General features: G+C 37.4%; 1 protein-coding gene across 12 annotated transcripts in view; it reads left to right on the forward strand.

Moving 5' to 3' along the window:
* The window catches only part of ARAP2 (ArfGAP with RhoGAP domain, ankyrin repeat and PH domain 2), a 199,676-nt gene that overhangs the window by 34,239 nt on the left and 148,252 nt on the right, over positions 1-17,185 (forward strand). For 10 of the 12 annotated variants that reach the window (XM_044946011.2, XM_044946016.2, XM_025290199.3 and 7 more), the window contains 2 exons: positions 1,229-1,582; positions 16,840-16,909. In XM_044946011.2, coding sequence (XP_044801946.2) covers positions 1,229-1,582; positions 16,840-16,909 — 424 coding nt within the window. The remainder of the gene's footprint in view (positions 1-1,228; positions 1,583-16,839; positions 16,910-17,185) is intronic. The other 2 variants (XM_044946014.2, XM_044946015.2) reach the window with 1 other exon arrangement.

The following is a 17,185-nucleotide window of genomic DNA, read 5'->3' on the forward strand; positions in this document are numbered from 1 at the left end:
TTGATATAGTGCATCATTACCTAACATTTGTCTTCTGGTTTATGCTTTATTCTCAAAGGCTGACACTGTTGAGGGTTTCTTTAAATTGGAATAAATAATTGAGTGTCTTCAGTAAGCATTTGAACCTATTACAATGCAGAATATGGAAGGAGCCAAATTAATCCTTCTTTAAGGAAGCAGTGGTGGCTCAACATTAAAAAATCCACCTGCCAGTGCAGGAGACACAGGAGATGCAGCTTCAATCCCTGGGTCGGGAAGAGCCCCTGGAGGAGGGCATGGCAACCCACTCCAGTATTCTTGCCTGGAGAATGCCATGGATTCTCCCATGGACAGAGGAACCTGGTAGGCTGCAGTGCATAGGGTCACAAAGAACTGGACATGATTGAAGTAACTGAGCACTCAAATGCGCGCGCAAGGAAGCGGTGGATTTTAGAACTCCACGTCCAGAAGGATGTAATTTGACCTCTCAGCCTATCTGTTTCATTGATTAGCAAAAACTTCTTTGTACTGAGTTTTGTTATACATAAATGGCTGAGCGAGTGTGTTTTTTCTTAAATCTATAGGAAAGTAATTAGCAATTGTGTATTCCCATAAATATTACACATTACACAGCTTTTACCTTCTGATGTCCTGGACCTTTCTTGTTTTTTATTAGCTACTTTCTAAGTCTAGTTTTTCCTCATGTAGTTTTTTTCCTTAATCTTGCAAAATAATACTAAAGATTTCACTTTGTTTTATTACATGATGATGGAGCAGAGGGTCTTTGGAGTCCTTTTGTGGAGAGGCAGAGAAAGGACAACCAGTGGAAATAAGATCTCCAGTGCCTCTCTTCACAATGTTGTGGTTCATGATCTTGCCTGTTAAGTGGCTGACCACATACTGGTGCTGGTGAAGTTTAAATTGTGATGCAGAGAACACGGCAGTCTCCATCCTTAGTACTTACACTCAACCCCCCAAATAAACAGATCAGATTAAATGATACATAAAAGAAAAAGACACTACTTATTATAGTATATGAATCCGTATTCAAATATATGATAATGAGATAGGATAATGAGAGAGTTCTATTTTTCTCAAAGAGTTTTAAAGATTATCCAGATGCATTAATTGAGCTCAGATTTTCTTGGCCTTAAATTTCTGTAATTGGTTGTTAATAAGTAGAAAAAGTCATCTATGGCTTGTCACATACAGTACTAGGAAGTATTAACACCATTCTTTTTCCATTTAGCATATATGATAACAGGACGGAAAATATAAGTGAAAACAAAGTAGAAGATATTTGGATACCTCGAGAGGACAAAAGCAATCTTCCTATAGACTCTGCTTCAGAATCAGAGTATTCAACAGTAGAAGAATGCTTTCAGAGTTTAAGAAGAAAAAATTCAAAGCCATCTAAATCAAGGACTCAAAAAGCAGCAAATTTGGACCCTGTTAATAGGCACAGTTATCCACTAAGCTCAACAAGTGGAAATGCTGATTCACCAGTTATTTCCTCAAATGTAATATCTCCCTATGCCTGTTTTTATGGATCATCTACAAGGAAGGTTAAATCCGGATGGCTTGACAAACTCTGTCCCCAAGGGTATGTGTTCTTTATTTTTTTTCCTTAAGGGCTTATTAAAAAAAAAATTCAAGTGTATCCATTTCTAAACCTACTAGGTTGCTGCTGCTCCTCCCCACCCCACCCGTATGCATACAGAAACAGTTTTGAGACTTTTGATAACATTTTTGCAAATGCTGTTTCTTTAGATATATGAGGGACATGTGCCATGTACTGTATGGAATTCTGGGCTAAAAGATTCTGAAAACAAATTAAAACTGAAAGTCCTAATTTCACATCTAGATCCTTAATGTTAGTTTCTAACTTTGCACCAAAATGGGCTACCCTGTGTTTCAATTTGTAGCAAAGAAAAACAACACAGATTGAGTTAGTATTACTCTGCCCACACTGTTTGGCTTTTGCTCATATTATAACAGTGTTCTGTTTGGGAATACAAGGGTTATTGTAGTTAGGGAAAAGTAGGTCATTGTTAGATATTAGGCTTCACTGTTACAGATATATTGTTTTGAGTTTTGAATGTTGCACAAAAGGTCAGAGTCCCTTGAATATTATACTTTTAAAACAGATTTATCATTTCAGATGTTGACAAAGAAACTTCTGTCTTTAAGCATTTTACAGTACTGAGAAATCTTTGGAGAGGGATTATGTTTAATTAGAATTGTTTTCTGAATTTTGAGTGTCCTTTTGAAATATTTACTGGAAATGTTTCTCATGGATTATTAAATTATTTTGGGATTAAGAAGAGGTGGCAAGAATACACAGAAGAACTGTACAAAAAAGATCTTCACGACTCAGGTAATCATGATGATGTGATCACTCATCTAGAGCCAGACATCCTGGAATGTGAAGTCAAGTTGGCCTTAGGAAGCATCACTACAAACAAAGCTAGTGGAGGTGACGGAATTCCAGTTGAGCTATTTCAAATCCTGAAAGATGATGCTGTGAAAGTGCTGCACTCAATATGCCAGCAAATTTGGAAAACTCAGCTGTGGCCACAGGACTGGAAAAGGTCAGTTTTCATTCCAATCCCAAAGAAAGGCAATGCCAAAGAATGCTCAAACTACCGCACAATTGCACTCATCTCACACGCTAGTAAAGTAATGCTCAAAATTCTCCAAGCCAGGCTTCAGCAATACATGAACTGTGAACTTCCTGATGTTCAAGCTGGTTTTAGAAAAGGCAGAGGAACCAGAGACCGAATTGCCAACATCCACTGGATCATGGAAAAAGCAAGAGAGTTCCAGAAAAACATCTATTTCTGCTTTACTGACTATGCCAAAGCCTTTGACTGTGTGGATCACAATAAACTGGAAAATTCTTCAAGAGATGGGAATACCAGACCACCTGACCTGCCTCTCGAGAAACCTGTATGCAGGTCAGGAAGCAACAGTTAGAACTGGACATGGAACAACAGACTGGTTCCAAATAGGAAAAGGAGTACGTCAAGGCTGTATATAGTCACCCTGCTTATTCAACTTCTATGCAGAGTACATCATGAGAAATGCTGGGCTGGAAGAAGCACAAGCTAGAATCAAGATTGCTGGGAGAAATATCAATAACCTCAGATATGCAGATGACACCATCCTTATGGCAGAAAGTGAAGAGGAACTAAAGAGCCTCTTGATGAAAGTGAAAGAGGAGAGTGAAAAAGTTGGCTTATAGCTCAACATTCAGAAAACTAAGATCATGGCATCCTGTCCCACCACTTCATGGCAAATAGATGGGGAAATAGTGGCTGACTATTTTTGGGGGCTCCACAATCACTGCAGATGGTGATTGCAGCCATGAAATTAAAAGACACTTACTCCTTGGAAGGAAGGTTATGACCAACCTAGAAAGCATATTAAAAAGCAAAGACATTACTTTGCCAACAAAGGTCCATCTACTCAAAGCTATGGTTTTTCCAGTGAACATGTATGGATGTGAGAGTTGGACTATAAAGAAAGTTGAGTGCCGAAGAATTGATGCTTTTGAACTGTGGTGTTAGAGAAGACTCTTGAGAGTCCCTTGGACTGCAAGGAGATCCAACCAGTCCATCCTAAAGGAGATTAGTCCTGGGTATTCATTGGAAGGACTGATGTTGAAGGTGAAACTCCAGTACTTTGGCCACCTCATGCGAAGAGCTGAGTCATTGGAAAAGACCCTGATGCTGGGAAAGATTGAGGGCAGGAGGAGAAGGGGATGACAGAGGATGAGATGGTTGGATGGCATCACCCACTCACTAGACATGGGTTTGGGCAAACTCTGGGAGTTGGTGATGTACAGGGAGGCCTGGTGTGCTGCAGTTCATTGGGTCACCAAAAGTTGTACATTACTGAGCAACTGAACTGAACTGAAGTCTCCTCTGTTTAAGTTGATGTGGTATGCATCCTTATGTTGTGCTGGTTATCTCTACTCTTCCCTTGAAAAGATGCATCATTTCTAGAAAGCATTGTTTTCACCTAAAATAAATTTTATTAGCAAAAAAATTTCCAGAAGAAGAATTAGTTGACTAATGGGAGAAGAAATAGTATTTCTTAAGAAAGAAAAAAAAATGCTGAGCACTTTTGTGGTTAGTAGTGATATAGTTAATATTTCAGCAAATCAGATATAGACTAAACTGAAGCAGAGTACTTCTTAGTATCAGGTATTTTTGTCACCTTTCTGGTTCCATTAGGGTGACAAAATAGTCAAATGTGTCTGTTTTCATCAATCATCAATATTATTGGTAAATGCATAGTCAGATTGCAAAGGTATGAGTCATTACTCAAATATACACACTGGCAGAATGAAGCAGTGAGCTGGAATAGTCTCAGATCTCTCATTTCTGTAGAAATTAAATGATTAGGGACATCCCAGCCCTCTCTAAGCATCACTGGAAGATATAGCAAACTCTTACAGAGCCCCCAGCAGCTGTGATTTCCTGTGTGATCTCTGATGGCACCTTGCTCTTGACAGGGTTAGTATGTTTATGCTCCAGGCACCTGAGAAAGCTTCACCATTAACTGGTCACCTCTGGGACAGTTAGAATGTTATCAGAACTCTGACTTTCATCCTTTCTATTCTGAACCAGCCTAAGGTTAGAGGATGTAATTTTTTGAGATTTTTATTTTTCCATTTTAGGCAAAATAATTGAGTTTTCTGACTTTAGAGTCTTTTCCCAGTAGACCAGGATGCAGCTAGGAAAGTAAACAAAGGAGCTTGTTATATCACCAAGAAATTTGAAAGCTCTTCTCTATGATTATATTACTAAAACTTAAGAGAATTATGTGTAATTGGCCAAGAAGCCTGTGTTTATTAGACCACAAGTAGAACTTCCATTTTTCTTTTTTCTAATTAGACTCTGTAGGCTGTGGTGAGGGAGAAGGCACTGGCACCCAACTCTAGTACTCTTGCCTGGAAAATCCCATGGATGGAGGAGTCTGGTAGGCTGCAGTCCATGGGGTCACTAAGAGTCATGCCACTTTCCCTTTTCCCTTTCATGCATTGGAGAAGGAAATGGCAACCCACTCCAGTGTTCTTGCCTGGAGAATCCCAGGGACAGAGGAGCCTGGTGGGCTGCCGTCTGTGGGGTTGCACAGAGTTGGACACGACTGAAGCAACTTAGCAGCAGCAGCAGCAGCAGGCTGTGGTGAGAGCGTTTGATGCTCATTACTTAGACAAAATGATGCCTATCCATTGCTTATGCAGAGGTTGCTGAGCTTTATCTCATGTCCACACATCTCTTTGGTGCAGGTGGCAGTGATTTTGATGGTGTTCTAAATTCTGTAGAGAAAGTATTAGCAACTTTTATCTATAAAAGCTCAGATAATACATACTTTAATCTTTATAGCCATATGATGTCTGTTGGAGCTCAGTAACTCAGCTATTGGAGCATGAAAGCAGCTGCAGAGAAGGTGTAAACTGATGAATGAGGCTGTGTTTCAATGAAAATTTATTTATAAACACATCTAATGGGCCATGTTTGGCTTGTGGGACATAAGAGCATAAAACTGATTCAGTGGTGTGGCTGAAAGCTCATACCAGCTTCCTCCATCTCCCTTGGGTCCCATGTTGAAAATTATAACCTAGATTACAGAAGGGGAAAGCTGCTTTATTATTCTATCAAGTCTAGAGCCTAATCAGAAGCAGAATCCCTCTTTGAGGGCCTTTGCACTTCTTCTTTCAGCCCTGTGTGCTTATAGCCAGAGAACAACATGGCTTATACCTTACCTTCCTCAAGGTCTTGCTCTAAAGTCTCCTTTGCATTGAGGCCCTGACACTAAAGTTAATATTATCACTTCCCCCTCTCCCACCACCCCATCACTCCCTTAACTGCTTTGTTTTTCTCATTGCTCATACACTAGCATTTATTTAATGCATAAATGCTCCATGGGGACACTCATCTCTGTTGGGTTTTGTTTACTGCAGTATCCTCAGCAGCTGGAAGGTTGCCTGGCAGTGGTAGATAACTCAGTGTTTGTTGTTGGAAAACACCTAGTGTTAGACATCATTTCTTTTCAGTTTTCCTAAAACATCAATTTTTTTTTAATTTATAGTAATGTAATAAAACTAAACTCCAAACACTGTAATGATTGGAAATCTACCTATTCTATTGATAATGCTGGTGTACATCAGCAGAGCAATGGACTCTCAGTGTGCTCATTGAAATTCTGTTTAATCTCTCAAGACAAGTACAAGTGTTGTCAGAACACAGTTTATTTTTTATTTTATTTTATTTTTAAACTTTACATAATTGTATTAGTTTTGCCAAATATCCAAATGAATCTGCCACAGGTATACATGTGTTTCCCATCCTGAACCCTCCTCCCTCCTCCCTCCCCATTCCATCCCTCTGGGTCATCCCAGTGCACCAGCCCCAAGCATCCAGTATCGTGCATCGAACCTGGACTGAGGGTGGGAAGATTTGGGAGAATGGCATTGAAACATGTAAAATATCATGTATGAAACGAGTTGCCAGTCCAGAACACAGTTTAAAGCAAATAATAGCCATACTCAGTTATCCTTCTCCAGGTAATGTTTGAAACTGTCCTCAGTCATGAGTGACATTAAACAAAGTAATCAAATTCATAATCTGGGTTTATTTCACATGATTGTCTGTTTGCTTTGAAATGGAAATGCTAGTTCTGAATCAATACACCGTATGTGAAAACTGCCCAATATTTAGTAAGAAAATAATTGTATAATACCATGCAACTAGAGAAATATGGAAACACTTCCAGCTGAGCTTAAAGTATGAAATTTATTTAAGTATTTGAGTGAACTAATTATAATATAGATTTATATTATTGGTTTTAGAAAATAAATGAAGAAAAACAGTAAAATGTTGAACTTGGGCCTGTTATTAGTGTTTCAAACAGGTCAAGCAAATGAAAAAATAGTCTTTTGTGTTAAAAAAAAAAACAAAAAAACTACTGGTTTTGAGGATGAAATACCAAGTCTCTTTCCTTCCTCTTTCCTATTTGTAACTCATAAGCTCAAGCTTTTCAGTAGGTCTGAGTAGATGCAAATATGGAAGACTGGATAGAATTTATTACAAAATTTCCTAAATACAGGACTCAGAGGAAGAATCCTGTGAATTGCTATAAAGAAAAGAGAAACATGGTTGAATGTGCTTCTGGGAGAAGCACAATTGAAATATCCAAGATTATCTGCAATTAGAAAACCCATTTGACTTCTTAACCTGCTGTTTCCTAAGAATGTTTGTGTGTTCAGTATTTAGTATAATGCACCAAGCATATTTATAAAAAAATGCAATGTATCTTAAGGAATTTACATTTTATTTCCCAAGATGTTTAAGAACTTTTTTTCTTGTTGTTGGTGTTCAGTCACTAAGTCGTGTCTAACTCTTTGCGACTCCATGATCTGCAGCACACCAGGCTTAATTCTTCTTTAAAAAATTATTCATTTTTTAACTATAGAGAAGCATTGTGTAGAAATCTGAGTCTGGGGCAGCAGGAGCTGAACATTTAAGGCTAATCCAGCAACGTGTGAATATAATACACTTAAACTATGGAAGAATACAATGAGCAAAATGTGTTCCTTGTCTTTTCTGTGTCTTCCTCTTAAGGCAGAAAAAAATACAAAGAAAGATAAACTCAGAAGACAAAGTATAACAGTTGGTACAGAAAGGTCCACAGAGTACAGAATCATGAGGTTACAGAGGGGCTGAGAAAACATTTCTTCAAAGATCATCTCAGGAGGAGGAATCCCAGCTCAATGACCTTTGGAAAATGCCAGTTAAAACCATTTTAACTGGCATTTCTAGCTAAGTACTTTTCAGACTAGAGGGAGTGAAAAGGCACTGATATAGGTGATATCCGTATGTGCTGAAGTCTATGAGATAAATAGAGGGATTAGTTGAAGTTATTTTATGGAAGAAACAAATTAAGCTCTAGGATCAGGAGGGAAAATCAGGCAGAGAATTACATGTCCAGGTTGAACACAGAACTAGGGAAAGTGAAAAAGCCAGAGGTCAAATATCAAAAAAGGGGGCAAATCCCAAGCAGTGGTTGAGGGATCACTTAGAAGCCAGTAACCCAGGACTTGAAGGATACTGGAGCTTATACTGTGGGTTCCTTTGTCAGTGCTGACTTCCCAGACAGTGCCCAGAGTCTCCAACGCTGCTTCTGTGGAGTAACTCTCTACCTGCTCTGTAGTAGGTGAGGACCTGTTTCTGTGGAGTAACTCTACCTGCTCCGTAGTGGGTGAGGACCTCCAGCCTCCCCACAATGCTGTCCTGTAAGCAGCCTTTCAATGAAAAGCAGATGTAATGGAAAATTGACAAGTCTCTGACCAAAGTGAAAGTCATTCAGTCGTGTTCAACTCTTTGTGACCCCATGGACTATATATAGTCCATGGAATTCTCTAGGCCAGAATACTGGAGTGGGTAGTTTTTCCCTTCTCCAGGGGATCTTCCCAACCCAGGGATCGAACACAGTCTCCCTCATTGCTGGTGGGTTCTGTAACCAGCTGAGCCACAAGGAAAGCCCAAGAATACTGGAGTGGGTAGCCTATCCCTTCTCCAGTGGATCTTCCTGAATCGAACTGGGGTCTCCTGCATTGCAGGCAGATTGTTTACAACTGAATTATCAGGGAAGCCTACACCTTTTGAACTTGAAGTTGAATCTTAAATCTCTGACAAAAAGTATTTTTTTATACTGGAAACTAGTTGGCCATTTCTCAAACCACACATCACTTGTGAAGAATGTGCCAAGCAACTAAAAAGTTTCCCAATTTTATCTGTAGTTTGAGGAGAAAACTTTTAGTTTTAATGCTTATTAAAATAACGTAACTATTTTCTTTCTGTCAGTCTAGCTAGTGAAGTGAATGAATGGAATCAGACAGAAATTAGAATTTTCAGGCTATTGCTCCTTTCCTATGTGACTCAGTTTCTCAGAATCTCTGTATCCCACACATAAAAATGTAAGGTCAATTGCATTTCCACAAATCTTCTGATTCTCAGCCACTTGTCCTTCCTTTATAGTCACTTCCAGAGTCACTTGTGCATGTATCTCCTGAGACTCTGAAATTCTCTGAGTAAACTTGTTTTGCCTTCAATTTGATCTGTTGCAGGCTTAGCAGTCAGCTCTCCTGACTTGAAACCTCCTGAGTTGGTTCTATCCCTTCTTGTGCTTTCTTGATTTCCTGATACTGTTCTTTACATTTTTGTTCAAGTTAGTTTGTAGGTATTTATTTTTATTTGTTTTTTCATCCTTTGAGATTTTAGGAGAAGTAGAGATAAATGCCGGAGAAGGCAATGGGAATGCACTCCAGTACTCTTGCCTGGAAAATCCCAGGGATGGGGGAGCCTGGTGGGCTGCCATCTATGGGGTTGCACAGAGTCGGACATGACTGAAGCGACTTAGCAGCAGCAGCAGCAGAGATAAATGCAAACTTTTAAGTGGTCATCTTAGCTAGAAGCTGTTGAGTTGTTTTATTTATTTATTTTTACACGGTATGACTCCATAAAATAGAGAGGTCTGAGTCTTTTAACATAGTTTTACATATACCATGTCATGTAAGAACAAAACTCTTTGTAAATATTAGCAAAATTGTGAGTCACACATTGAAATTTGTCCTTTATCGTTAACTTCTAAAACTCCTTTGGCACTTGAGATTTTATGTTAAAATTTGTTTTTTCCTCATTTAAAGCAGAGATGGAAGCTGGGATTTCAGAAAATTTTTGTTTGTTTTTTTTTTTGGCCTCAGCTCATTTTGGTTCATATTATCTTGGAAACAATCATTTTGGTTTGGTTAAAAGTGAAGAAATGCACTCTAGAAATACACTTTAGAATAGAAAAGTGCTGATATTTTATAGAAATATTATAATTCCTTGAATGTGTATCTAAAATACTTTATACTAATACTGCAGGATTTAAAAGCTTCGTACTTAAGAGCTATGTGATTAAATGATTAGCTGAAAGAAAAAAGAGCTGTTAAATAAAAATCTGGATTTTTGGAAATTGTACCAAAAATATTGAGTCTAGCTAGACTCAATTAGGGTTAGAGCAGAAAATAAGATAAAATATGCATAGACTTCTTCAGCACTATGTAAATAAGGCAGGTGAATCTGAAATAGCATATTTATGATACCTTTTTCTTAGATATTTTTGAAATAATTGAGAAGTATGTTTGTGATGATTAATAAAAGTCATAAATTTTGACTTAGTTACTTTTCAGTTGTGTGATATTTAAAGATGACAATTTGGTAGCCTCTACCACTTTAATGTCATTGGTTAGCATACTGATCGAATTTTTAAAGAGTTAAAAGATATATTAAAAAATAAAAACCTTGCTGGCACTTCAGATCGAAATTAAATAGGAGTGCCTTCATGTAAGTACTTCATAGAGATTTAATTGTTTGTATATACACAGTTGTTTAAAAGCGCTTTTAAAATACACAGTTTTTGAGACAATAAAAACCAACACCAGGTGGCGAGACTGTATTTAAGATAGCAGTTGAAACTGCCCTACCAGAACTCAAGGGAAGAGCTTATAGAAATCAGTAACACTGCATCTGCCTTATAAATTACTGTAAAAAAAACTTCTCAAAGCAATGTTTCCCTTTAGGATCCTAACAACAAAATAGTATAAAACCTAGGCTAATATTTTTATTGTCTGCTTTAACCTTTTTTCCTGAAGGAATTCTGAAGTACTTTGCAGAATTGAACTCACATATCAAATGGGCGGAGGTCAAATGTTACCGCGACCTGAAGGAATAGGCAAGATACTTAGCTGTGAAAATGTGCCAGCATCTGTTCTGAGTAGTTGTTAAGAGCACAGACTTAGGGACCAGACTGCCTGAATTTTCTTCATAGAAATGATCTTTATTAATTGTGTGACTTGGGTAAATTATTTAACCTGCCAGTCCTTCAGTGCCTTCATCTGTAAAATGGGAATATTTTTGCCTCCTATGGTTGTTTGGAGGAGTAAATGAATTAATATTTATGTATAGCTTGCTACAGTGTCTAGAACAAAGCACTATATAAGTGTTTGTTATTTTTATTATCAAGATTATTGTGAAGACATAAAGATGGCTAACAAACACATGAAAAGATGCTCAACATCACTCATTATCAGAGAAATGCAAATCAAAACCACTATGAGGTACCATTTCACGCCAGTCAGAATGGCTGCAATCCAAAAGTCTACAAGTAATAAATGCTGGAGAGGGTGTGGAGAAAAGGGAACCCTCTTACACTGTTGGTGGGAATGCAAACTAGTGCAGCCACTATGGAGAACAGTGTGGAGATTCCTTAAAAAACTGGAAATAGACATGCCTTATGATCCAGCAATCCCACTGCTGGGCATACACACTGAGAAAACCAGAAGGGAAAGAGACACGAGTACCCCAATGTTCATCGCAGCACTGTTTATAATAGCCAGGACATGGAAGCAACCTAGATGTCCATCAGCAGATGAATGGATAAGAAAGCTGTGGTACATATACACAATGGAGTATTATTCAGCCATTAAAAAGAATACATTTGAATCAGTTCTAATGAGGTGGATGAAACTGGAGCCTATTATACAGAGTGAAGTAAGCCAGAAAGAAAAACACCAATACAGTATACTAACACATATATATGGAATTTAGAAAGATGGTAACAATAACCCTGTGTACGAGACAGCAAAAGAGACACTGATGTATAGAACAGTCTTATGGACTCTGTGGGAGAGGGAGAGGGTGGGAAGATTTGGGAGAATGGCATTGAAACATGTAAATATCATGTATGAAATGAGTTGCCAGTCCAGGTTCGATGCACGATACTGGATGCTTGGGGCTGGTGCACTGGGACGACCCAGAGGGATGGAATGGGGAGGGAGGAGGGAGGAGGGTTCAGGATGGGGAACACATGTATACCTGTGGCGGATTCATTTTGATATTTGGCAAATCTAATACAGTTATGTAAAGTTTAAAAATAAAATAAAATTTAAATTAGCAAAAAAAAAAAAAAAAAAAAAAAAAAAAGATTATTGTGCCAAATAAGTTCTTTATTGACTGAGGTTTTAAAATCGGTGTATAATAATTTATCAGTATTTCAGATCTAATTTATGTCATGTGATAGTAGGAACACAGACTGGAATGACATTGTTTTTATATCTTGTGTGTTTTCAACATTTACTAAATAAATTGTTAATTGAAATTTAAGGGAAAGGTATAAGTTATGTTAGAGAAAGCTTTTAAAGTACTTTAGCAACCTCTAATTGTCTGTAATAGATTAATTTTACATACTTACATTGGAATTAGTTGCTGGATATTGAGTAGACGTTTATAAATATATGAGAAAAATATTTAATTCTTACACAGAAAAGATAATTCTTAAAAATCAACTATTCATAACTTTCTTTTTAAATTTAAAATTGTATTGACATTTATAAACAGTGCATCTTAAGCTCTCCCTTTTATGCAGTTGAAATTTTGATTAAATTTTAGAGTTTGCCAGTTCAAATCCAAGTGTCCATTTGGCAGAAAGGGGACTTATATTGTGAGATAGTATCTAAGTACAAGTTCTTATCTTTAACCAATTGATAGAACTTAGTATTAAAGTTCACATGCAGAAAATAGCTAATTTAATGTTGACACATTTAATGAATAAAATAGATTATATGTGTAATTTTAGAAACATATTTGTTAATTTGCATCTTTAAATAGGAAGATACAAAATGCACATATCTTAAAGAATATATTTTAAGAAGATGTAACTGTGAAATGTATTTTAAAATTACATGGAAATATTGATGAATTAAAAAGTTTTTGTCAGAAAAATCTGATCTTTAGTATTTGAAAAGAACAAAAGAAATTAAGGGTAAAGTGGTTGAGTTAGTAATTTATTTTCTGTATCCATAAAATGAGAATTTGAGGAAGCATCTTACAATGAGAAATACATTTATTTGTTATTCTATGCACTAGATATTGAGCATATTTTATATGCTAGAAACTGGTAGTCATTGGTTTTACATTGATTAAAAAGACATGGTTTCTGTGCTCAAAAATCTCAGTATCTATTGAATAGTATGGGAAATGGAGGACACAAAATAAATGTATAATTGAAAATTATCCTAAGTGTCATTAAGAAATGGAGCAAGAGGCCAAAGGAACCTGAAGGATTTGTGTTACTTAACGGTGACCACTTAGGGAAATGACTTTTGAACTGAGATCTCAAGGGCAAGCCAGCCGTGTGAGGAGCAGGCAGCATTTTCTTGGCATATGGGAAGCCCACAAGACAAAAAAGAATCTAGAGAGAGGAGACAGTATGGTTGGAAGACAGTGTCCACAGAATAGGTACCCACAGATTGGATGCCTGGCTGGATGAATGAAAGATAGCAGAAGTAATATTTTAATGGTAGGATTGCAAAGTGGCTGTCTTCATCTACAGAGCAGTTGGTTTTTCAGCTGCCACACTCTCATTCCATTTCATTGTGGGCTGGGATTTGTCTTATTTACCTCATCTTCCATAGCTTATTAGACAGATTTAACCTTCATACTGTGCAGTACAGCAGCAATTAGAAGCAAAGGATTAGAGACATATCTAATCCTTCAGATACACATCTCACAGCATCTTAAAAACATAGTGCTAAGTGAAAAAAAGTGAGAAACAGTGAGATCTATAGCACCATGCCATTTATGTAAATTAAAAATACATGTTTTGTGAACTTATGGCTAGTGGGAGGAAGGCATAGTTAGGGAGTTTGAAATGGACATGTATGCACTGCTGTATTTGAAAGGGAATAACCAACAAGGACCTACTGTATAGCACATGGGACTCTGCTAAATGTTATGTGGCAGCCTGGATGGGAGGGGAGCTTGAGGGAGAACGGCTGTATGTATATGTATGGCTGAGTCCTTTTGTTGTTCACCTGAAACTACCATGACATTGTTAATCAGCAATACCCCAATACAAAATAAAAAGGTAAAAAAAATACAGGGTTAAAATGGCTGAACACATGCAATAGTCACCTGGCAGTTGAGAAAATCAAAGTGGTTGGAGTATCTTAGGAGTTGAGTCTCTCAGAGGCAGAGGTTTTGGTTGACTTTCTTCAGAAAGCCAAGTATTAAGTGTGCTCTTTGTAGTCAGTGCCTAAGAGAACAAATGTAGCTAGGCATGTGGTAGCATCTCTGACTGATCACTGAGCTGTCTGCCCTCCCTCTTCCCCTACTCATTTTCCTGGATGATGCCTCAGACCTCAAACTGTCTATCCAGATGCTAATGGAATTCTAAGAAAACTTTAAGTCCAAGTGACTGCAACTGAACAGTCTTAAGTAAGACAGGTTAAAGTAGGTTCTAAACTTCTTTTTAGTCCGTGCTTTGGCAGGTTTTGAAACTCTGAATCTAACTCTGAGGTTTCAGAAGTTTTCCCGCCTTCTGCCAGCCTTTCTTTTAAAATACAGATTATTTGAGTGCTGGTCAGTTGAGGTTTTACTTGTCATCTTGCTGTTTTGCTAAGGGGACATTTGCTTAATCATGTCGCTCTTTTAGTCAACAGATTCTTTTTTAGTGCCATATTGTCTCTGTGTTAGCTGCTGATCATATAGTAGAGAATGAAATATCCTTGGACTTTGTCCTTGTAAAGCGTAAGGACTGGTGTGGGAGTCAGACATTAAGCAACTCAACAAACATAACTACAGACTGTGTTAAGTGCTATGAGGAAAAAGAGAGGGTGCTTTCAGAGAATAACTTTGTGATTTGCTTTGGATTGGTTTGTCAGGGGAGGAATGTCTGTGTGGGTGGTTAAGTGGAACTCTGAAAGATAAGGAGTAGTTAGCCAAGGAATTAGAGCGGTAATGGAAGGTCCTAAGGCCTTTATCTCCTACAGATGTTGATTATTTTTATTCTAAAATGGGAGATTATATGCACTACTGAACTCTGCTGCTGCTAAGTCTCTTCAGTCGTGTCCGACTCTGTGTAACCCCATAGACGGCAGCCCACCAGGCTCCCCCATCCCTGGGATTCTCCAGGCAAGAACACTGGAGTGGGTTGCCATTTCCTTCTCCAATGCATGAAAGTGAAAAGTGAAAGTGAAGTCACTCAGTCGTGTCCGACTCTTAGCGACCCCATAGACTGCAGCCCACCAGGCTCCTCCGTCCATGGGATTTTCCAGGCAAGAGTACTGGAGTGGGCTGCCATTGCCTTCTCTAGTTTCCTACTGTTCGGTATGTAAGGTGGGCAGATGCCTGACACAAAATCTTGATTTCTTGAATTAGTGTTGAGATTGTGTGGGAGGGAGGGTGTCTAGTTACCTGCCTTTAAGTGTGACAGATCAACATGAAATGAGCCTAGTGATTTTATTCAATGTATAATTATTGTGTATTTGCTTAGTATTTTTTACCTTGTAACTCTTAATGCTGGCTATTTGAAGAACTCTTGGGTTCTGTGAAGAAAGTAAAAACCAACACTGTTGAATGTTGCAAGGTTAAGAGAACACGTGGCACACCAAGAGAAGTTAAAAAGAAGCAGAAGGTTGAGGGAATAAGCTGGAAAGAACAAGGTAGTTGGTTGTGGTTATATAATTTTAAGCTTTTGTCATAGTCTTAGTACTTCATGATTAACCTTTTTAGCTCTTATCATAGTCTTACTACTTCATGATTAACTGAACGCTTATATGTGACAATGTTGTCCACACCAATGGATTTTGAAACTTCTCTCAGATCAATTTGCTCTAATTATATCTAAGGAGAATAATTTGGCTAACGATCAACGTGGGCGGCTTGCTGTATTTCTTTAGTGTAACAAGTGTGTGGGCTCAGGAAGTAGCCCGGAAGACAAGTTCTCCACACTTTCTGAAGTGCTTTTTCTATCTTTAAATCTTCTGAAAACCACAGAAAGTTATACAATTTCCTTAACTTAAATGTGTTAGAAAACTGCAAAAGGAAAAGGTAGACCTGGTTATCCACTTAGTTTAGAGATGACTTTTAAAATAGGAAGTTAGTTTTTGTATATTATCTGTGATAAAGGCCAAAGGTATCTCGATTGTGTCAGTTCATGCTGAGTCATGTAGAGAATAGACAGTCAAAATCTTTAGGGCTGTCTGACTTTGGTGAAAGGGACTGAAAAATAAAAACAAGCCCAAGTAGAAGTGGGTCTTCAGTTTTCCCTTATATAGTCAGGATGATTTTTTTCCTCCTTTATGCCTAAATAGAGAACATATGACATAATTTTGCTTTGCTTCTCGAGTCAACAACCATTTCAAACTGCATTTGCCTTTCATATGGTTCTTTTTCTCAAAATGTTAATGTTTCAGAGAATTTTGGATGATTGCAAATGATTCTCTATATTTAGACAGGGCCTTTTCAGCTTATTTGATCAGAATTAAATATATTTATGTAAATCCAATTGACAAAGCTTTGTTATTTTAGCAAAACATTATTAATGCTCCAAAGCAGAGATTTAAAAGCTAAGATAAAATGTTATAATCTTAATGAAAGATAAAAATTCTTATTATTAATGCTTTCATTAAGGGATTATCCCTTTAAAGGATATGATGTGATGATCGTGTTTTTGTCCACACTTTACAGGTGTGGGGATGACACTGTAAGTTACAGTTTAAAAATGATGACCCTGTTAGAAGTATCCTTTTTAAAAACACCTAGGTCAACTGATTAGAAAGTGTCATTGTATGTATTTTCTTTCCTTTGTACCATTGCCTAAACTGCATCATCACAGCCTATTGTTTTCTTCACTGTTTTAACAGCAGCAAATGGGAATGTACTGAAACACAGTTATGGTACAAATGCATTTAAAATCCAAGTTCATGGTTCTTAAAAATGTGAAATGACAATTTCATGTGTTTTACAGAAAACGCATGTTTCAGAAGAGATGGGTGAAATTTGATGGCCTTAGCATTTCTTATTACAATAATGATAAGGTAAGTATGTTTTACAGTTTTAAAAGATTGTCCTGTGTGTGCTGAATTTATTTCAATAAACTAAGCACATGATTTGGTCTTAAGTTGTTGGATTATCAAGATGAAAGGAATTTGCATAGGGTAAAACACTTAACTCTTTTCATAGGTTAACTTTCTCGTGGTGCATAAAATTGAGATTTTTAAAAACTTATGTATCTAACAATTATTTGTGGAGAATCTCCTGCAAACTACTAGAATTGCTATAGATGATATACAGATATATAAGAAATTGACTTT

The sequence above is a fragment of the Bubalus bubalis genome, chromosome 7 (genome assembly GCF_019923935.1).
Source record: "Bubalus bubalis isolate 160015118507 breed Murrah chromosome 7, NDDB_SH_1, whole genome shotgun sequence".
In the NCBI taxonomy this organism is placed as follows: Eukaryota; Metazoa; Chordata; class Mammalia; order Artiodactyla; family Bovidae; genus Bubalus; species Bubalus bubalis.